Source organism: Carcharhinus amblyrhynchos, chromosome 6, assembly GCF_965287045.1.
Source record: "Carcharhinus amblyrhynchos chromosome 6, sCarAmb.v2.hapA, whole genome shotgun sequence".
NCBI lineage: Eukaryota > Metazoa > Chordata > Chondrichthyes > Carcharhiniformes > Carcharhinidae > Carcharhinus > Carcharhinus amblyrhynchos.
Window position 1 is genome coordinate 49,531,822 of NC_137329.1, and position 18,093 is coordinate 49,549,914.

Here is an 18,093-nt window from a genome sequence, read left to right on the forward strand (position 1 = left end):
AGAAATGCCAAGCGACAGTAAGGTTTGGGTCCTGTTTGCCGACAGGCTCAAGGTGTTCTGCAAAATCATTACCCAATCTGCATTTGGTCTCTCTGATGTAGAGTGGACCACATTGGGAGCAGCGAATGCAACCCTGACTGGAAACACTAGCTCTATTCACTCTCCATAGATGCTGTCAGACCTGCTGAGATTTTCCAGCATTTTTGTTTTTGTTTCAGATTCCAGCATCTGCATTATTTTGCCTTTATCTTCGTGTTTAACATGATTTCAACTGATTCTCTCAAGGAGCAAGCTCCCGTGCTTGAATTTCTTTTATGGCCTTATTACCCTACAACTCTGCTTTAGTGATTTATGAATGGCTATCCCGAGATTCCTTTGTCCAGTACCACAGTTAGCCTTATTATCCAAGCAGTGTATGACTTAATTTGTTTTTCAACCAAAATGCACCACCTCACGCTTATTTATATGGAAATTCATTGTTGTTTAAACTCCAATTATGCAATTTGATTAATGCTGTTTGGCATTTTGTCATAATCTTCTTTTGCATTAACTAGGTTCCTCAATTTGCCATAGTTTTTGCAATTCCTGAGTCTAAATTATTACTGTAAATTGTAACCAATTGTTCTCAGACCAATTCCTGATTCCCCTTTTGTCCTTTTCATCATTTGCCACACTGAGCAGCAGTCCTTAACCCATATATTCCATTTTCCATTTTATAGCCAGCTTCCTACCCATTCTGCAGCCTGCCCCCAGCTGCACATCCTGACCTCAGTGTGAGAGGGTGCACACTCTAACTTTTCAGATATTGATTCGCGTATCACCATTGGATTCAATATTTATTCCCATTGAACAGCACATAGCTGCAGTACATCCGATCTATAAGATGCACTTAAATTAATAAGTTTCCTTTAACAGCACCTCTCAAACCAGCAATCTATAGTAACAAGAAGCACTGCTGCCTCACTGCGCCATGGACCTGGGTTCGATTCCTGGCTTGGGTCACTGTCTCTGTGGAGTTTGCAAGTTCTCCACCTGTCTGCATGAGTTTCCTCTAGGCGATCCAGTTTCCTCCCACCATCTGAAAGACATGCTGGTTCGGTGCATTGACCTGAAAAGATGCTGTAGTGTGGCAACTAGGGGAATTTCACAGTAACTTCATTGCAATGTTAATGTATGCCTTACTTGTGACTAATAAATAAATAAACTTCTATAAACTTTAAAGAAGGGGCAGCACCCTCATGGGATCACCATCAACTCTAAGCTCCTACACTAAGGGCAGTATGTTCTGGCCCCAAGACTGATGGGCAATGCCATGGGAGGTGGAACGGGAAATTTGGAGAGCTGTTAAAAGTCAATGGCTCTCCAAATTTTCCCAACCCTCCTGCAATGATGCCTGCCAATGTTGGAGCCAGAATATCCTCCTCTAAGTTACACACCAATCTGCTTTGGAACTGAAACTTTTTCCTTCAGAGTCTTTGCTGTTGGGTCATACAACTGGAATTTCCTAACTAATACTATCATGGGAACGCTATCAGTAGACAGGCTGCACCAGTTCAAACCTACCATCATTCTCAAGGGTGGATATGGCTGGCACTAAATGCAACTTTGCCAAACTTGGCTATATCCCAAGAACAGAGAACTAATTATTTTCCAGTTTATATCAGATGTCTGTCTCACACTATAGTTGATCTCTCCTGCCAAGGATTGAGGAATGTGCTAACGAAGCCAAAGAAAAATAATACAAAACACCAAACCTAACCCTGACTGTGGTGATTCTGCTGAGGTTAGACTTTCCCAAACTCTATCTTGCTATCTTATTGGCAGATCTTGGATGCTCATACACAGGCTCAGCACAAGGGATGTGACTCAACCATTTCCAAGTGCATTAAGCATGACTCATTCTCGGAAACAATCCATAAAATAGACCCTGATTATAGATCAATCTGTTGCTTAATAAAACTTGAAGTAAGATTGATCTGTGAAATGATGCACAATATAAGGGATTCATACTAAACATATTCTATAATATTCTATCAGCTCCTAAAAACCTGATTCTATTTGCCATTTTTCTAATACTGATGCTGAAACTGAATGTTGTTGTCCTGTTGGATGGCAGTCAGCTTTTTATTCCACATGAAATGTTCCTCATGATGTAATCCAAAATCTCTTGACTGTTCATATAGAATTTTTTATTTTGTTCCAGGTCAAGATAAACAATTGAACTTCCGGACAATGTTGAAGAAAAGGTAAAGTCTCTAACACATGGCTGAGAGAGATTTCAAGAAAGCACCTTTCAGAAAGTGGTATTGTGATATTTATAGGATCCTCAGTAAGCAAGTGAGGGATGTACAAAGGTGACTTGATGGTTAAATAAAGGGTATATAAGAGGATCCATGGGAACTGGAGTATACAGAAAGAAAATAGAATGGGCAAATATATACAGACATAGATCTACATATCTGATAGCATCCATCAGTATTGGAAAAATATAAACACACATATGTATATATACATATATAATTTCCAATAGATAAATTTAGGCTACGCAAGAGTTTCAATAACCAGCGGGAGGGATTTTCCAGATGCACTCGCCCCAAACCTGGAAAGTCCCGTCCGCAGTCAAAGGACCTTTCCATGGTCTGCCCCTTGTTCTCTCCAATTCCCGTGGTAGATGGAACAGGAAAAATTGCCCCAGTATGTTTCTATGGAGAATATACAATGGACAGCTGTCAAATAGGAGGCAGAGAGTGGGGGTCAATGGGTGCTATTCGGATTGGTGGTTGGTGACTAGTGGAGTGCCCCAGGGGTCGGTGCTGGGGCGTCAGCTATTTACCATTTATATAGATGATCTGGAGGACGGAACCGAGTGTATGGTGTCGAAATTTGCTGATGACACCAAGATTGGTGGAATGGCAAATTGCGCGGAGGGTGTGGAGAGTCTGCAGAAGGATCTAGATAGGCTGGGCGAATGGACCAGGAACTGGCAAATGGAATTTAATGTTGGCAAGTGCGAGGTGGTCCACTTTGGTAGGAATAATGGTAGGAAGGACTGTTACTTACATGGCGAAAAACTGCAGCATGCAACGGTGCAGAGGGACCTCGGGGTCCTTGTGCATGAGTCGCAAAAACCCAGCCTGCAGGTGCAGCAGGTGGTCAGGAAGGCTAATGGGATGCTGGCCTTCATAGCGAGGGGGATTAAATATAAAAGTAGGGAGGTCTTGCTGCAGCTGTGTAGGGCACTGGTGAGGCCGCAGCTGGAGTACTGTGTGCAGTTTTGGTCACTGCACTTATGCAAGGATATTTTGGCCTTGGAGGGAGTGCAGAGGAGGTTTACTAGGCTGATTCCGGAGTTGAGGGGGTTGAGCTATGAGGAGAGGCTGAATAAACTAGGCTTGTACTCGTTTAGAAGAATGAGGGGAGATCTCATTGAGACAAATAAGATGATGAATGGGATGGATAGGATAGAGGTGGAGAGACTCTTCCCGCTCAGAAAGGACAGTAGGACTAGGGGGCACAGCCTCAAGATAAAGGGGGGGGCGGTTTAGAACGGAGTTGAGGAAGAACTTCTTCACTCAAAGGGTGGTGAATCTCTGGAATTCTCTGCCCGTTGAAGTGGTGGAGGCTGCCTCGCTAAATATTTTTAAGACGCGGGTTGATGCGTTTTTGATAAGCGAGGGGATTAAGGGTTATGGGGAGAGGGCGGGAATGTGGAACTGAGACACGACAGATCAGCCATGATCTTATTGAATGGCAGGGCAGGCTCGAAGGGCTAGATGGCCTACTCCTGCTCCTATTTCTTATGTTCTTATATTCTTATTATAGTCCAAATAAAGGGTGCCTGATTGTTAATTATGGCAATGATAGAGAATACTTGTGAGATAACCTAGAGTAAGTAGTAATCTATATAAATTATACTGCTAGGGTAAATGTGCAAACTGAATTTTGAATACGGATGTTTAATGGGCAGCTCTGAGATACAAATAACTATGTGATACATAAAAGATATGGTAAAGCTTCACGTAAATAGGTTGCAATAAATTGATCCAACACTTTGAGTGCTGCAGAAAAAGCGTGGCTTTATTCAGCTACATCATAACCAAAATGATCTTGCTTCATGTGATGGATTTTTATACAAGTAGCTAGGATGTATAGAGGATATTTGGTAAGTAATTGTTTTTAAGCATTCATTAATAAGCTGTGGGTGTTGGTCACTAGACCAACATTTATTGCTTATCCCTAATTGCTCTTCATTGGTGGTCAGCTGCCTTCTTGAACCACTACAGTCCATGTGTGTAGGTAAACCCACAGTGCTGTTAGGAACGAAGTTTCAGCATTTTGACCGAATAACAGTAAAGGAACAGCAATATAATACCAAGTCAGGATGGTGAGGGGTTTGGAATTTAAAGGTGGTGATATTTCCATGCAGTCGCTGATCTTGCCCTTCTAGATGGTAGTGGTCACAGATTTGGAACTCAAGATCACAAGAAATAGAAGTAGGTGTAAGCCACCAGGCTCTTCAAGCCTGCCCCACCATTCAATATAATCATGGCTGATCTATGCTGGTCTCGGCTCTTTCTGTGCCATTTCCCCATAGCCCTCTAATCCTCAATCAAATATTTATCCGCCTCCATTTTACGTATCTCTAATGATCCAGCCTCCAAGATCCTTTGGGGTGGAGAATTCTAGAGGTTCACTACCCTCTGCGAGAAGAAATTACAATGCATCTTAGTTTTAAATGACTGGCCCTTTATCTTATAGCTTTGTTCCCTTGTTTGAGACTTTCCCACTAGTGAAAATATCTCACCATGTATCCTGACAAGCCCCCTCAGGATCTGGTATGTTTGAATAAGGTCACCCCTCACTCTTCTGAACACCAAGGAATACAAATCCAGTCTTCATTCTTCTAAACACCAAGGAATACAAATCCAGTCTTTTTGGTCGCTCTTGATAGGACAATCCTCTTATCCCAGGAATTAGCTCAGTGCTTTTTCCAAATGGTGTTCAACATGGAAGAATGCTGATTCATCGGCTGAGGTGCATGGGTGGGTGTGGTAGTTGGCAATCAGCACGAGATTTCCTTGCCCATGTTTGACCTGATGCCATGGTGCTTCATGGGGGCCAGAATCAATGTTGAGGACACTCAACATAACTCCCTCCTGGCTATATAACACTGTGCTGCCACCTCTGGTAGTTCTGTCCTGCCAGTGAGAAAGGACATAGCTAGATATGGTGCTGGTGGTGTCTGGGACATTGCCACTAACATTTGATTTGGTAAGTTTGACTATGCCAGGTTGTTGCTTGACTAGTCTGTGAGACAGCTGTCCCAATCTAGGCACAAACTCCTAGATGTTATTAAGAAAGACTTTGCAGGGTCAACGGGGCTGTCTTTGCTGTTGCTCTGGTGCTTCATTCGATGCTGTTTCATGCATTTTAGACTGTGTAACAATTTGATATAACTGAGTGGTTTGTTAGGCCATTTCAGAGGATATTTAAAAGTCAACCGCATTGCTGTGAGTCTAGAAGTCACCTGTAGACCAGACTAGGTAAGTATAGCAGATTCCCTTCCAGAAAGGACATTAGTGAACAAGGTGGGGCTTTTTTTAACCACTATCAATAATGGCTTCGTGGTCATTATTAATTGTCTTTTTCTGTTTTTTAATAGAATTGAAATTCATCAGCTGCCCTGGTGGGATTTGAACTTGTCTCTCCAGAGAATTAAACTGGGCTTATAGATTGCTAGTCTAGTCACATTACTACTATGCCACCATATCTCCATTATAGAACATACACAGGAGCTGCTCTCAACCTTTTTGCTTCTGAGCCACCCTCCTATATTATACAAATATCAAATTGTAACACAACACCAATTTTCCTTTGTATAAAAATTAGTCACACAATTAATTCTATACATTTGTTACTATTGTTTTACTTAACAAGTACTTAATATACTCATTGCTGACACATCTTGAACAGACATGCACACATGTCGTGATCAGCATTCATTCTGTCTTGCTATGTTGTAATTATTGACCCCACTGCTGAAAGTACAGCTTCGCATAAATAGGTTGCAATAAATTGATCTAACACTTTCAGTGTTGCAGAAAAAGCATGGCTTTATTCAGCTAAATCATAACCAAAATGATCTTGCTTCATATGATGGTCACAAACATGCACTTTGCAGCAGTGGTCACTGGATGGAAATCAGGAATGGAAATTCGGGATGATTTTATTTTACACTGCTGACTGATATTGGACACATACTTATTGCTGCTTGGCTCATTATGGCGAAGTGAGAACAGCCCCTGAATCTAACCAGGGTATTCCTGTTCTAGGATCAAATTGCTTTCATACATTTACTCAAGAAATCATCAATGGAAACATATGTATTAATTATGTATAGGAACAAAGAACAGTGCAGCACAGGAAACAGGCCCTTCGGCCCTCCAAGCCATTGCCAATCATGTTGCCCTATCTACACCAACCACTTATATCCCTCTATTCCCCATCTGCTCTTGTGTCTATCCAGATAAGTCTCAAATATCGCTAATGCATCTGTCTCAACTACCTCACTTGGCAGTGCATTCCACACCCCCATCATTTTCTGTGTAAGAAACTTGTCCATTGAACATTTCTGCCCTTATCATAGAGTCATAGAGGTTTACAGCATGGAAACAGGCCCTTTGACCCAACTTGTCCATGCTGCCCATTTTTTTAAAAACCCCTAAGCTCATCCCAATTGCCCGCATTTGGCCCATATCCCTCTATACCCATCGTACCCATGTAACCATCTAAATGCTTTTTAAAAGACAAAATTGTACCCGCCTCTACTACTACCTCTGGAAGTTTGTTCCAGCCACTCACCACCCTCTGTGTAAACAAATTGCCCCTCTGAACACTTTTGTATCTCTCCTCTCTCACCTTAAACCTATGCCCTCTAGTTTTAGACTCCCCTACCTTTGGGAAAAGATATTGATTATCTAGCTGATCTATGCCCCTCATTATTTTATAGACCTCTTGCCTCAACCATCTATGAAATAAAACTAATGCAAAACCATTTGTAGATTCCTATTAAGCCAGAAACTCCTTATTACCACATTAGGCATTGTTTGTACCAGTAGTCTTCATCTCCATACTCATATTTTATATGGATGTACTTCGTACAAGTACAAATACAGCAAAGGCTGCTTGTGTTAATTACTCAGCAAAACAAAAACCCAGTGACAGAAAGAACATGAGAGAGAAATAGGTTTATATGGAAAAAGAACAAGCAATTCGATTGAATAAAATATATAAAATTGTATAAATATACAGCGTTGGGAAATAAGAATTAAAACTGATTAACAGATGAAATATGGATGTTTGTTTGACTTAGTCTGGGTGTTATATCTTTTTCCTGAAAGGTAAATTCTAAGACCACATTCAGATTTTGAAACCAAATAAGTCAGCTGCAATAAAACAATGAAATTTGTGATCAAATATCATTGAACACAGAGATTAATATTCTGGAAAGAGACAAGAGTGAGTGAATGAAAGCAGGGTAAATCATAGAATCAAATCCCTACAGTGCAGAAGAAGGTCATTCGGCCTCTTGAGCCTGCACTGACATAATCCCACCTAAGCCCTATCCTCGTAACCCCACATATTTACATTATTTGTTGCGCTGACACTAAGGGCAATTTAGCATGGCTAATCAACCTAACTCGCATGTCTTTGGACTGTGAGAGGAAACCGGAGCACTCAAAGGAAACCCACACAGACACAGGGAGAATGTGCAAACTCACACAGATGGCCACCTAAGGCCAGAATTGAACCCAGGTTCCTGGTGCAAAGAGGCAGCAGTGCTAACCACTATACCACTGTGTCACCCTAAAATGTATGCTTCAGTCGTGAAGAAAATGATTGGTTAAAAACAGGCATTTGTTAAAAGCAATTTTTAGAGGCGAAACATCTAATCCAATCCTTATCCAGGTCAGAGACGGATATGTTTGATAAGCTTATAAGGAACTGGTTTGTGGGAAGGAGGGAAAGGTTTGTGTTTGAATATTGAAAACAATTGGGCCAGCTTTGCCGAGGGTATTTCTGGTGTTTGGAGAAAGGTCACAGGGGTTTTAAAAATACAATTACATAGTTACATACAATTACAAAAATACAATTTAGCCGGAGAGAGACGAAGTTCTGGGACTCATAAATAAGCCTTTCCATTTACAAATGAGATCTTCCAGTAAACCAACTGATGTCTTCTCATAGACCCCAAAGGGGCAATAGAACCCCAGTAGATTACTCCTGGTATAATGGATATTAGTTGTATGAGTGAGGAAGATGTATGGCGGGGTCAAATCTCCAATATATTGGGTAACGTTACTGGGATTGTACAGTGTCAGCTGGGTCTCACAGGCGTTAGTCAGTATTCACAAATGTTTCATCCTTTGAAATAAGTAAGCATATGTGCTCAGGTTTTGGAAACAACTCCACTCCCCACCTCTTGTTTTGTGGAAGATATTTCATGAATAAGTGAAATATAGATAGTACATGGAAGTAACTGAGATTTACTTACAGGTCAACCCCAGCTCCCAAGGAAGAAAGGAAAGTTCCAGATGAAAAGGAGATGTGGGAGATCTTAATGAAAGCTGATAAGAAGGACTATGAGAAAATTTGCATGGAGTATGGCTTCACTGACTTCAGGGGAATGCTGAAACGCTTAAAAGAAATGAAGAAAAAAGTTGAAACTGAGGTAGGAGGGAAGTAAAGATTTGCAAAGTTGAGTCAAGGGAATGAGAGAGAGTAGGAAGCAGTACACAAAGAGGAGGAATAACATGTTGGCCAGTACATTTGGAATTCAAGAAAAAGAATAGCCAAAAGCCCAGAGAAACGCTGACAATAGTAACATTGTTAAAATAGAAGATAATTGCAACAGAGAAAATTTGAAAACTAAAGTGAGAGGAAAAATTGCCAATTAGATAACAAACTTTTTTTTGTATTGCATCCAAGCGATCGTTGGCTAGGCCAGCATTTATTTCCCACATATAATTGTACTTGAGAAGGTGGTGGTGAGCCATCACCTTGAACGACTGCAGTCCATGTGGCATAGCTACATCCACAATGCTGTTAGAAAGGGAGTTCCAGGATTTTGACCCAGCGACAGTGAAGCAATAGCAATATATTTTCAGTCAGCTTTGTTTCTGACTTGGATGAAACCTGCAGGTGGTGGTGTTCCCATGTATCTGCTGCCCTTGTCCTTCTAAATGATGGAAGTCACATGTTTGGAAGGTGCATTTGGTGAGTTGTTGAGTTGCACTTTCTGAATAATATACACTGCTGTCACTTTTCATAGATGGTGGAGGGAGTAAATACTTAGGGTGATGGATGGGCTGCTTTGTCCTGATGGTGTTGAGCTTCTTGAGTGTTGATGGAACCACCCTCATCCAGACAAGTGAAGAGTATTCCATCGTACTCCTCATTTGTGTCACATAGATGGTGGCTAGGCTTTAAAGAGCCAGGGGATGAGTTACTCACTACAGAGTTCCCCTTCTCTCACCTGCTTTTGTAGCCACAATATTTATATGGCTGGCTTAGTTCAGTTGCTGGTCAATGGTAGTCCTCAGGATGTTGATAGTGGGGGATTTAGTGATGGTAATACCATTGAATGTCAAGAGGTAAATTAGATAAAAGAATGTCAATTAGATTCTGTCTTGTTGGGGCATTGCCTAATGCTCGTGTGGAGTGAATGTTACTTGCCACATATCAGCTCAAACCTGAACGTTATTGAGGCCTTACCACATATGGATACAGACTGCTTTGATATATAAGAATTGTGAATGGGGCTGAACATTGTCCAGTCATCAGTGAACTTCCACACGTCTGATCTTGTGATGTAGGAAAACCCTTTAATGAAGCAACTGAAGATGTTTGGCCTATGACAATGCCCTGAGGTACTCCTGTCTGTGACTAACATGATTGACCTCCAACAACCATAACTATCCTCATTTATATGACTTTAATGGATGAAGTGTTTTCTCCCTGATTCTCACTGACATCAGATTTGCTGGGCTTCCCGATGCCACGACTGCTAAAATGTACTTTGATGTCATGGGCAGTCACTCTCACCTCACCTCACCTCTTGAATTCAGCTCTTTTGTCCTTTTTGGACTGAGGCTGTAGTGATATCAGAAGTGGAATAGCCCTGGAGGAACCCAAACTTAGCATCAGTGAGATGGTCATTATTGAATAAATGATGCTCAAAAGCACTGTCGACTGCCCCTCCCTTCACTTGGCTGATGATCGAGGGTAGATTGATTGGACGGTAATGGATCAGGTTGGATTTGTGCAGTTTTTTGTGGGCTGGACAAACCTGGGCAATTTTTCACATTGCTGGGTAGATGCAGTTTTGTCGCTATACTGGAACAACTTGGCTAGGGGGTGGCTAGGTCTGGTACACATGTCATCAGTATTGTAGCTGGAATATTGTCAGGGCCCAACATTTGGAGTAACTAATGCCCTTAACCATTTCTTTATATCAAGTGGAATGAAATGAATTGGCTGAAGACTGGGACCTGTGATGTTGAGGACCTTAGGAGGAGGCAGAAATATGGGAAGATGGCCTTCTCCCCAAGAAGGGAGAATGATGGATTAGGCAGTGAGTGGAATCTTCCCTTTTGGAGTCAAAGTCTGATGGCAGGTGGGAAAACCAGCATGATTCCTGCTGGCACACAACTTTCTGCTGTTCAGCTGATGAATTATACATCAGTGAGGAGCATAGCAAATCTCATAGTGGGTGGGCAGGAAGTTGGCCACATCACCATTATCTCATGTGGGAGAAGGTCCTGGCATTACTTTTAAAGTAGCACCTGGACACTATTCATTCAATGCAGTCCAGAACCTCCTTGTTATTCTTTCAGAGTCCCTGTGGTCAAGCTCGTACTGGAGAAGCTAGCAGCTGTGACCAACTGGGACGTATATGAAGATGATTCCAGCATTGCCTTTCGTCCATTTCTAGATAAAAGCACCACTTGCAGTACACCCATGGTCAGACCAGTGCTCAGTATTGCAGTAGACCCTGTTAGAGGGCATCTTGACTTTGTTGAGGCCCTGCTGCCTTTTGCTGCTTGGGCTTTGCTCCTCTTGCCCCTGCGCCAACCTGTGATGGGCTCTTCTTCTCCTTATCTGGATGAGAGCCATGATCAAGACCTGTTCCCTTAAAGGGGCTATACCCTAACATATCTAACATTACCTAATAATTTTTAACATGTCCCTTTATTTGGCCACTTGTGCTGACCTTCAACTGTACCCATCCAAAAAGACCCTCCTCTCACTTCAAAGGACCTCACTTACTGACTAGCTGTCTGGCCAAAGTCATATTTGAAAAATGCTGCGTGACACCTTCCAGACTCAGTCCATCACTTCTACCCTCCCTTTGTCATGCACCATCACTACTGACACATCCAATATCACCATTCCTCTCCCTCTGTCACCCTTGAATCTCTTCCATTATCCTGGATTTGATTTCAATCCTCTTCCACATGCCATCCTTCCGCTCACCCATTACTCTCCCCATGCCCACTCAGACCCTGCCTCCTCCCGTTATCCAAGCCACCTTTCTTGTCCTCCTGCATGACTCGCCCAATAAAACCTTCACCTACCAGACAGGAAATGCCAACCACTCTGTCCTTTAACTGTGACTGTCCCCTCCTATCACCAGTACCCTGCGTTCAGCCCCCGGGATCCCACGTTGACACCATTGGCCCTGTCCTCTAAAACACCCCACCCCTTCCTAGCCCTCTTCCAACCCTTCCCTGGAATGCACGGTGGCACAGTGGTTGGCACTGCTGCCTCACAGCACCAGGGACCTGAGTTCAATTCCTGGTTGGGATTCTGTCCGTGTGGACTTTGCACATTCTCCCCATGACTGCCTGGGTTTCCTCTGGGTGCTCTGGTTTCCTCCCACAGTCCGAAAGATGTACTAGTTAGGTGCATTGGCTATGCTAAATTCTCCCCAGCGTACTTGAACAGGGTCTGGAGTGTGCCGACTAGGGGATTTTCACATCCGTAAGCCTACTTGTGACTAATAAATAAACTTTAACTTTGCTTTGTCTCCCTCCTGTGTCTGGCCTTGGTGCAATTTTTGCGACTAGCGCTCAGCTTCTGTGCAATCCCTATTTACAGATTTCAAAGTGATGAAAGCGGTGAAGGTCACCAAACGCACACCACTTATAGATGGCCGTAAAAGTGAACATTCTAACTTCTCACTGGCCGGCGAATTTGGAGGGCAAATTTAATTCTGGTGAGGTGGCCTTTTAAAGAGCGCACATGAGATGCTAATGACTGCCATTATGGTTCCTGACATTGTTCATTGGGAAGCTCAACCTGCCTTAAACTTACTTTGAGACTCGAGAACAAAATTCAAACAGCTCATCTCATCGTTGGGAAACTGATTCTTCTGCCTCCAATCAGGTTAAATGCCCCCGACTGTCATGTTTCTCATTGCTGGCAAGACTGGAAGAATCCGCCTACTGTGAATCAGACAGGAATCATGATGAGCGGGGGCACTTAAATTAGCAATCTAATTTAGAAAAACCTCAGAATTACTGGTATGGAAAATTAAAACATTTAAAACTATTGCACTAATGAAGCTTATATGACATTGAGGATGCTGAGGCATCTTTTTCAGGGTAGACAAAGAAAACTCTATTTTATAAGTTGCATGTGACTTGGAAATTGCTTAACAGAACACTGTATAGAGTTTTACTTATATATATATACTGTAGCCGAGCTGTGGAAATCGAACTCCTCAGCACTAACATCACTACCTCAATGTGTACAGAAAGCAATCTGTTCATATTAATGACTGATGTTCTGTCTCTGTTCTTACAGGCAGTAAAGGTTTTAAAGCCATTGGAAGACCTGGAAGGAAAAGTCGACTCAACAGTTACCTTCGATACAGTCTTGGAGCTGAAAGATCCTAACATGAAGATGCAATGGTTCAAGGTGAGGCGAGATTACTGGACTGACTCTTTTTATGTTGCCGCCAATTAGAAGAAAACTACCGAGCATGTCCAGTCTTGACCATTTTCTACAGTTTGGATCACAAGGAGGTTATAATGCCACCTCGAACTCCAATCCACCTATTATTTGTGTGGTATTGGGCAATAAGGCCATTTTCTTAAATGTGCCATAATGGCATAGTCGTTAGCCTGGCTGCCTCAGAATGCCAAGGACCTGGGTTCAATTCCCGGCTTGGGTCACTGTCAGTGTGGAGTTTACATGTTCTCCCAGTGTCTGCGTGAGTTTCTCTGGGTGCTTTGATTTCTTCTCACAGTCCAAAGATCTGCTGGTTAAATAGATTGGCCATGTTAAATTCTCCCTCAGTGTACCCGAACAGGTGCCTGAGTGTGGTGACTTGGGGATATTCACAGTAATTTCATTGCAGTGTTAGTGCAAGACTACTTGTGGCACAAGTAAATAAAACAAAAAAACTAAAAGATGCTCAGACTAGTTATGGGAGTTACAGTCTTCAGTATACCCATAAATATCTAAATCAAGACCTGAAATATTTAACACATGGTCTCATTTATAATAATAAAGGATGGTTTTTGCTGCAAAGTTATTGTTGAAAGTGGGCAGTCCCCATTAATAACACATTTCTTCAAAATTATCTACAGTGCATGGTAATCACTTGTAAACATGTGGGATAAACCTCTATTGCTCAATACTGATATCATTCTATCACACTATTTATCTTCTTTGAAGTCAAGGCAATGAATAATGAAGAACTTATGGACTATTGCATTTTGTGGAGTTGATAATTCACAGGAAAAAATCAAACCTGCAATGGGAAATGTTCAAATTACAGACTTTTAGCTTTTAAAATTTGAAGTCAGGACTAATTGCAACAGTGTAATTAAATCCTTGTAGATGATGCATTTGTCACATTCTTATTTTATGTTTAGTAGTTATATTCACTCCTAGTTTTTAGTTTTGTCAGCTCATCTCCTGAGGGCGTGCATCTTGGTGTCACCCTTCAATATATCACAGAATAATCCTCGTTATGTTCAATTTCAGATGATAAATTCCAGTGGACTATTTCACCATGAGGAGGATAGTTACTGTTGAGGCTATCCTTCTATGCCAGGGTTGTGAGATGCTGATCAGGGATAGATGTTCTTTTCCATGGAGGCCAATGTTTCCCACCACTTAATTCACTGCAGGCTTGAATTAGCATTTATATTGACTCATAGTACTTTGCACAGATTGTCACCCTTTTGAGGGCTCTGGTCTTTCTCTTTAGCCAAGATGTGGGGATGTCAGCGTTTGACCAGGGTAAGCACAGTAAGAAGTCTCACAACACAAAGTTAAAGTCCAACAGGTTTATTTGGTAGCACAAGCTTTCAGAGTGTTACTCCTTCTTCAGGTGAGTGAAGAGTTGTGTTTACAAACAGGGCATACATAGACTCAATTTACAAGATAATGGTTGCAATGCGAGTCTTTACTGGTAATCAAGTCTTGGAGACGATTCACATCTCTTTAACCTATGCTTAACCCTCTCTCCACTCACATTGTCTGCATCTGTAAAGACTTGATTACCTGTAAAGCCTCGCATTTCAACCATTATCTTGTAAATTGAGTCTATGTATGCCCTGTTTGTGAATACAACTCTTCACTCACCTAAAAAAGGAGCAACACTCTGAAAGCTTGTGCTACCAAATAAACCTGTTGGTCTTTAACCTGATATTGTGAGACTTCTTACTGTGCTTTTTCTTCAGCACTATTCATGCAGAACCCCATTGTTAATTAAAGAGATCTGGGCATTGCATACTGCATATACCAACTCATGTGTTAGGACAGAGCAGCCCATATACTCAGGTAGGAACATGCAGAAGACAGTGGGATATGGGTGGCATTAAAGGAGAAATGCATGACAGTGAAAAGGAAGAAATGGAGAGCAATTAAGAGAAGAGGAAAGTAAGAAATAAATGGTAATAGAAGGATGTGGGTAGAGGAGGGGTAATGGGGAGCAATATTTGAAAAATGGAAGATTAAAAGGAAAAGAAGAAGGAATAGTGGAAAGTAATAGGAGAGGGATTAATCAAGAAACTGGAAATGATGCTTTGGGGTAGAAAGGGATAAGGGCTGTGGAGTGCAGTAATCATAGAATCCCTACAGTCCAGAAGGAAGCCATTCGGCCCATTGAGCTTACACCAACAACAATCCCACTCAGCCCCATCCCCACAACCCCATGCATTTATCCTGCTAATCCCCTTGACACCAAGGGTCAATTTACCATGGCCAATCCATCAAAGCTGCACATCTTTGGATTTTGGAAAGAAACCGGAGCACCTGGAGGAAACCCATGCAGGGAGGACAAGCAAAAAAGGTTTCCTGGGATTTCTGTGACTCTTAATCCAAAGTAACAAAGTGAACAGGAAACTTGAGTTCATCCCCAAAATCTGCAGTGGTTATGTAGTGTAGTTACTTAGCTTAAAGAAGCTATGAGAGATCTGCTGAGCGACACAAAGGGATTGCCTGACAGCGAAGTAAAGAAGATTGTGGATAAACCAATAGAGACCTTCTGAAGGCAGATTACAGAAAGATCGACTTAGGCAAAGGCACATCAAGTGAAGTGCAAAACAGAATGTTTGATTCTGTCCTTGGACTTTGTTTTGTTCACTGATCTCAATAGGGGCACGAATTGGGATTGGGAAAACTAATCTGCTGTAGTTCCTGCTCCTGATCACTTTTCAGTAACGCTTGATGGGAACTACAGTCTGCAGCTATCAGCTAAATACAGGATTGCAATGAATCATGTATCCTCCACAGTCAGACAGCCTGCTACTTTGTGGTTATTTTAACGTTCTATTTTCTGTTTCATGGGTTTTACAATATTAACTATAGGTCAATGTATTTCAGTTTTTCACTGAATAGAGCTGTGCTATCTGGAACTGTCAGCAATTTTGTATTTGCTTCTGTTTTTGTTGCAGGATGGCGAGCCAATAAGAACACAGTTCTCACTGGGGAAGTTTGAGATAAAGCAAGTGGGAACTAAGTTTATGCTTTCTGTGAGGAATTTAACCCAGAAAGATGCTGGCCAGTACACCTTGGTAGTTGGAGATAAGAAGTTTACGGTGGGGCTGAAAGTGAAAGGTACTGCATGCAGGCAAAGGAGTTAATTTTACATTAGCTGGCTGATAGGTCAACATTCTGAGCAATTACGTATCTATCCTCCACCACCATGAACATCGCCAATGTCCACCCCTTCGCCAGCCACCACATGTAGCTAGTTGCAATGACCATAGGGAAGTGTGAATCCCTGACAGATTATCCTTCTGTTAAACTAAGTTACTGCCTCTTTCCAAGATTGCCACGAGGAATAGGGCAATGTGGCAGTAATGGCACTGAGTCTCCTTTCCCCCTGCAATCTGACCTCCTCTTCCTTTGCTTTGGAGATCTCATTCTCTGCCTCTTCTGATGCTGCACGTGTCAGTAGCGTTTGCACCTCTAGGTCAGCTGGCTGTGGGTGCAGGTGAGATGTTAAACCAAAGCTGCATTAGCCCTTAGATGAATATAAATGATCCCAAGGTGCTGTTTTGAAAAAAGAGCAAGGAATATTGGATTCCAAACCAATATGTATTTTTCAACCAAAACCATTAAAACAGATCTGGTCATTATCATTGAAGTACATCAGGGAAATGGGTAGGGCTTAGGGTAGCTTTGAAGGGGCTGGTGGAAAGTCCTTCCTTCCTTGCCAGAGTATCATCCCAAGAGTAGACCTGCAGTAGGCAGTAAACCTGCCTTTTAATTTCTTAGGAAAACGTTTAGGGGGCATGTATGTCATGAATTACCTGGGCACAGTAAATATCAGAAAGTCGACCAAGTTCCTTCTAGGTGTGCGCTCAAACCCACCCAACTTTTTGATATTTGTGCTCGGCAGGCACTTCAAGGTGTCAATCGGTGGACCCAGCAAAATCGCTTTTCCTGTCTTGTTACTAAATTTTTTACCTGCTTTGGGTAATATATATTACTGAGAACTTGCAAATTGAATTCCGCTGATTCTTCCTTCTCAGCCATATCACATATGTAGGCGAGGTATTGAAACTTTCCCTGTCACAATAGCTATGGGTGTCTGTTTTCTTATCTGATTACACTTGGGACCTGTTAAAGGAGCTATCTAAACACAAGTTGTTGTTATAACAACAGGAATAATCACAATGCCAGGCTGTAGAAAATGGAAAGGAAAACAAGATGAGATGACGAAAAATTATTTCACCCAGAGGGTAGTAGAGGCCTGAAAGGGTAGGTGCGGTGGAAAACTTCATTTAATTCAAAAGGTGCCTGGATGTATATCCAAAGTTTTCATAACCTGCAGGGCTATGGACCAAATGCTGGAAAGTGTGATTAGGCTGAGTGGCTTCTCTTTTCTGTCAGTACAGACATGATGGGCCAAGTGGCCTCCTTCTGTGCTGTGAATGTTCTATGATCTAACATGATGGAACGGTAACAGAGCTGGAGGTTTCAGATTGGAAAAGAGACATTATTCCTGAGAATGTACAATGAGTTCATTGTTTCAAAACTGTTTAAGATCCTGATGTTGTTCCATTCCGGTGTTGATTAAACATTGTTTTATCATTACTTTCCTCACAGATGAGCCACTGCGGTTTGGGGTGGAACTGAAGCCTATAAAGGTAGTAGAAAGACAAACTGGCACCTTTGAGTGCCGCCTCACTAAGAAGGTGCCATCTGTCTGCTGGAAGTTTCGAGGTGTTGAGGTGAAGCGAGATGACAAGCACGATATCATTGTGTCAGAGGATGGGCTGACTCACACCTTGAAAATCAAAGATGTACGACCATGTGATGTTGGTGAATACAGCTTTTCTGCAGAGAACCTAACATCATCTTCACCACTGGAGATAGCTCGTAAGTTTTAACACCAAGCAATTAAAGTGGGCTGGTCTAACCTGCCGCCAACCCAATTAATAGGTGAAAGCATTCTAAGTATCTGTTAACTACATTCTGCTTTCAATACATGACAAACACCTCATCACAATTTGCATGACAGTAATTAAATAATTTAGTTTCTATTGTATCATCAGTTAAAGTTTCTTG

At 42.0% G+C, this 18,093-nt stretch overlaps 1 protein-coding gene across 1 annotated transcript in view; it reads left to right on the forward strand.

Moving 5' to 3' along the window:
• The window catches only part of LOC145344464 (immunoglobulin superfamily member 22-like), a 102,465-nt gene that overhangs the window by 22,638 nt on the left and 61,734 nt on the right, over positions 1-18,093 (forward strand). The window contains exons 5-9 of the mRNA XM_080191610.1: positions 2,204-2,246; positions 8,557-8,731; positions 12,868-12,981; positions 15,972-16,134; positions 17,632-17,904. Of these exons, the coding sequence (XP_080047736.1) occupies positions 2,204-2,246; positions 8,557-8,731; positions 12,868-12,981; positions 15,972-16,134; positions 17,632-17,904 (768 nt within the window). The remainder of the gene's footprint in view (positions 1-2,203; positions 2,247-8,556; positions 8,732-12,867; positions 12,982-15,971; positions 16,135-17,631; positions 17,905-18,093) is intronic.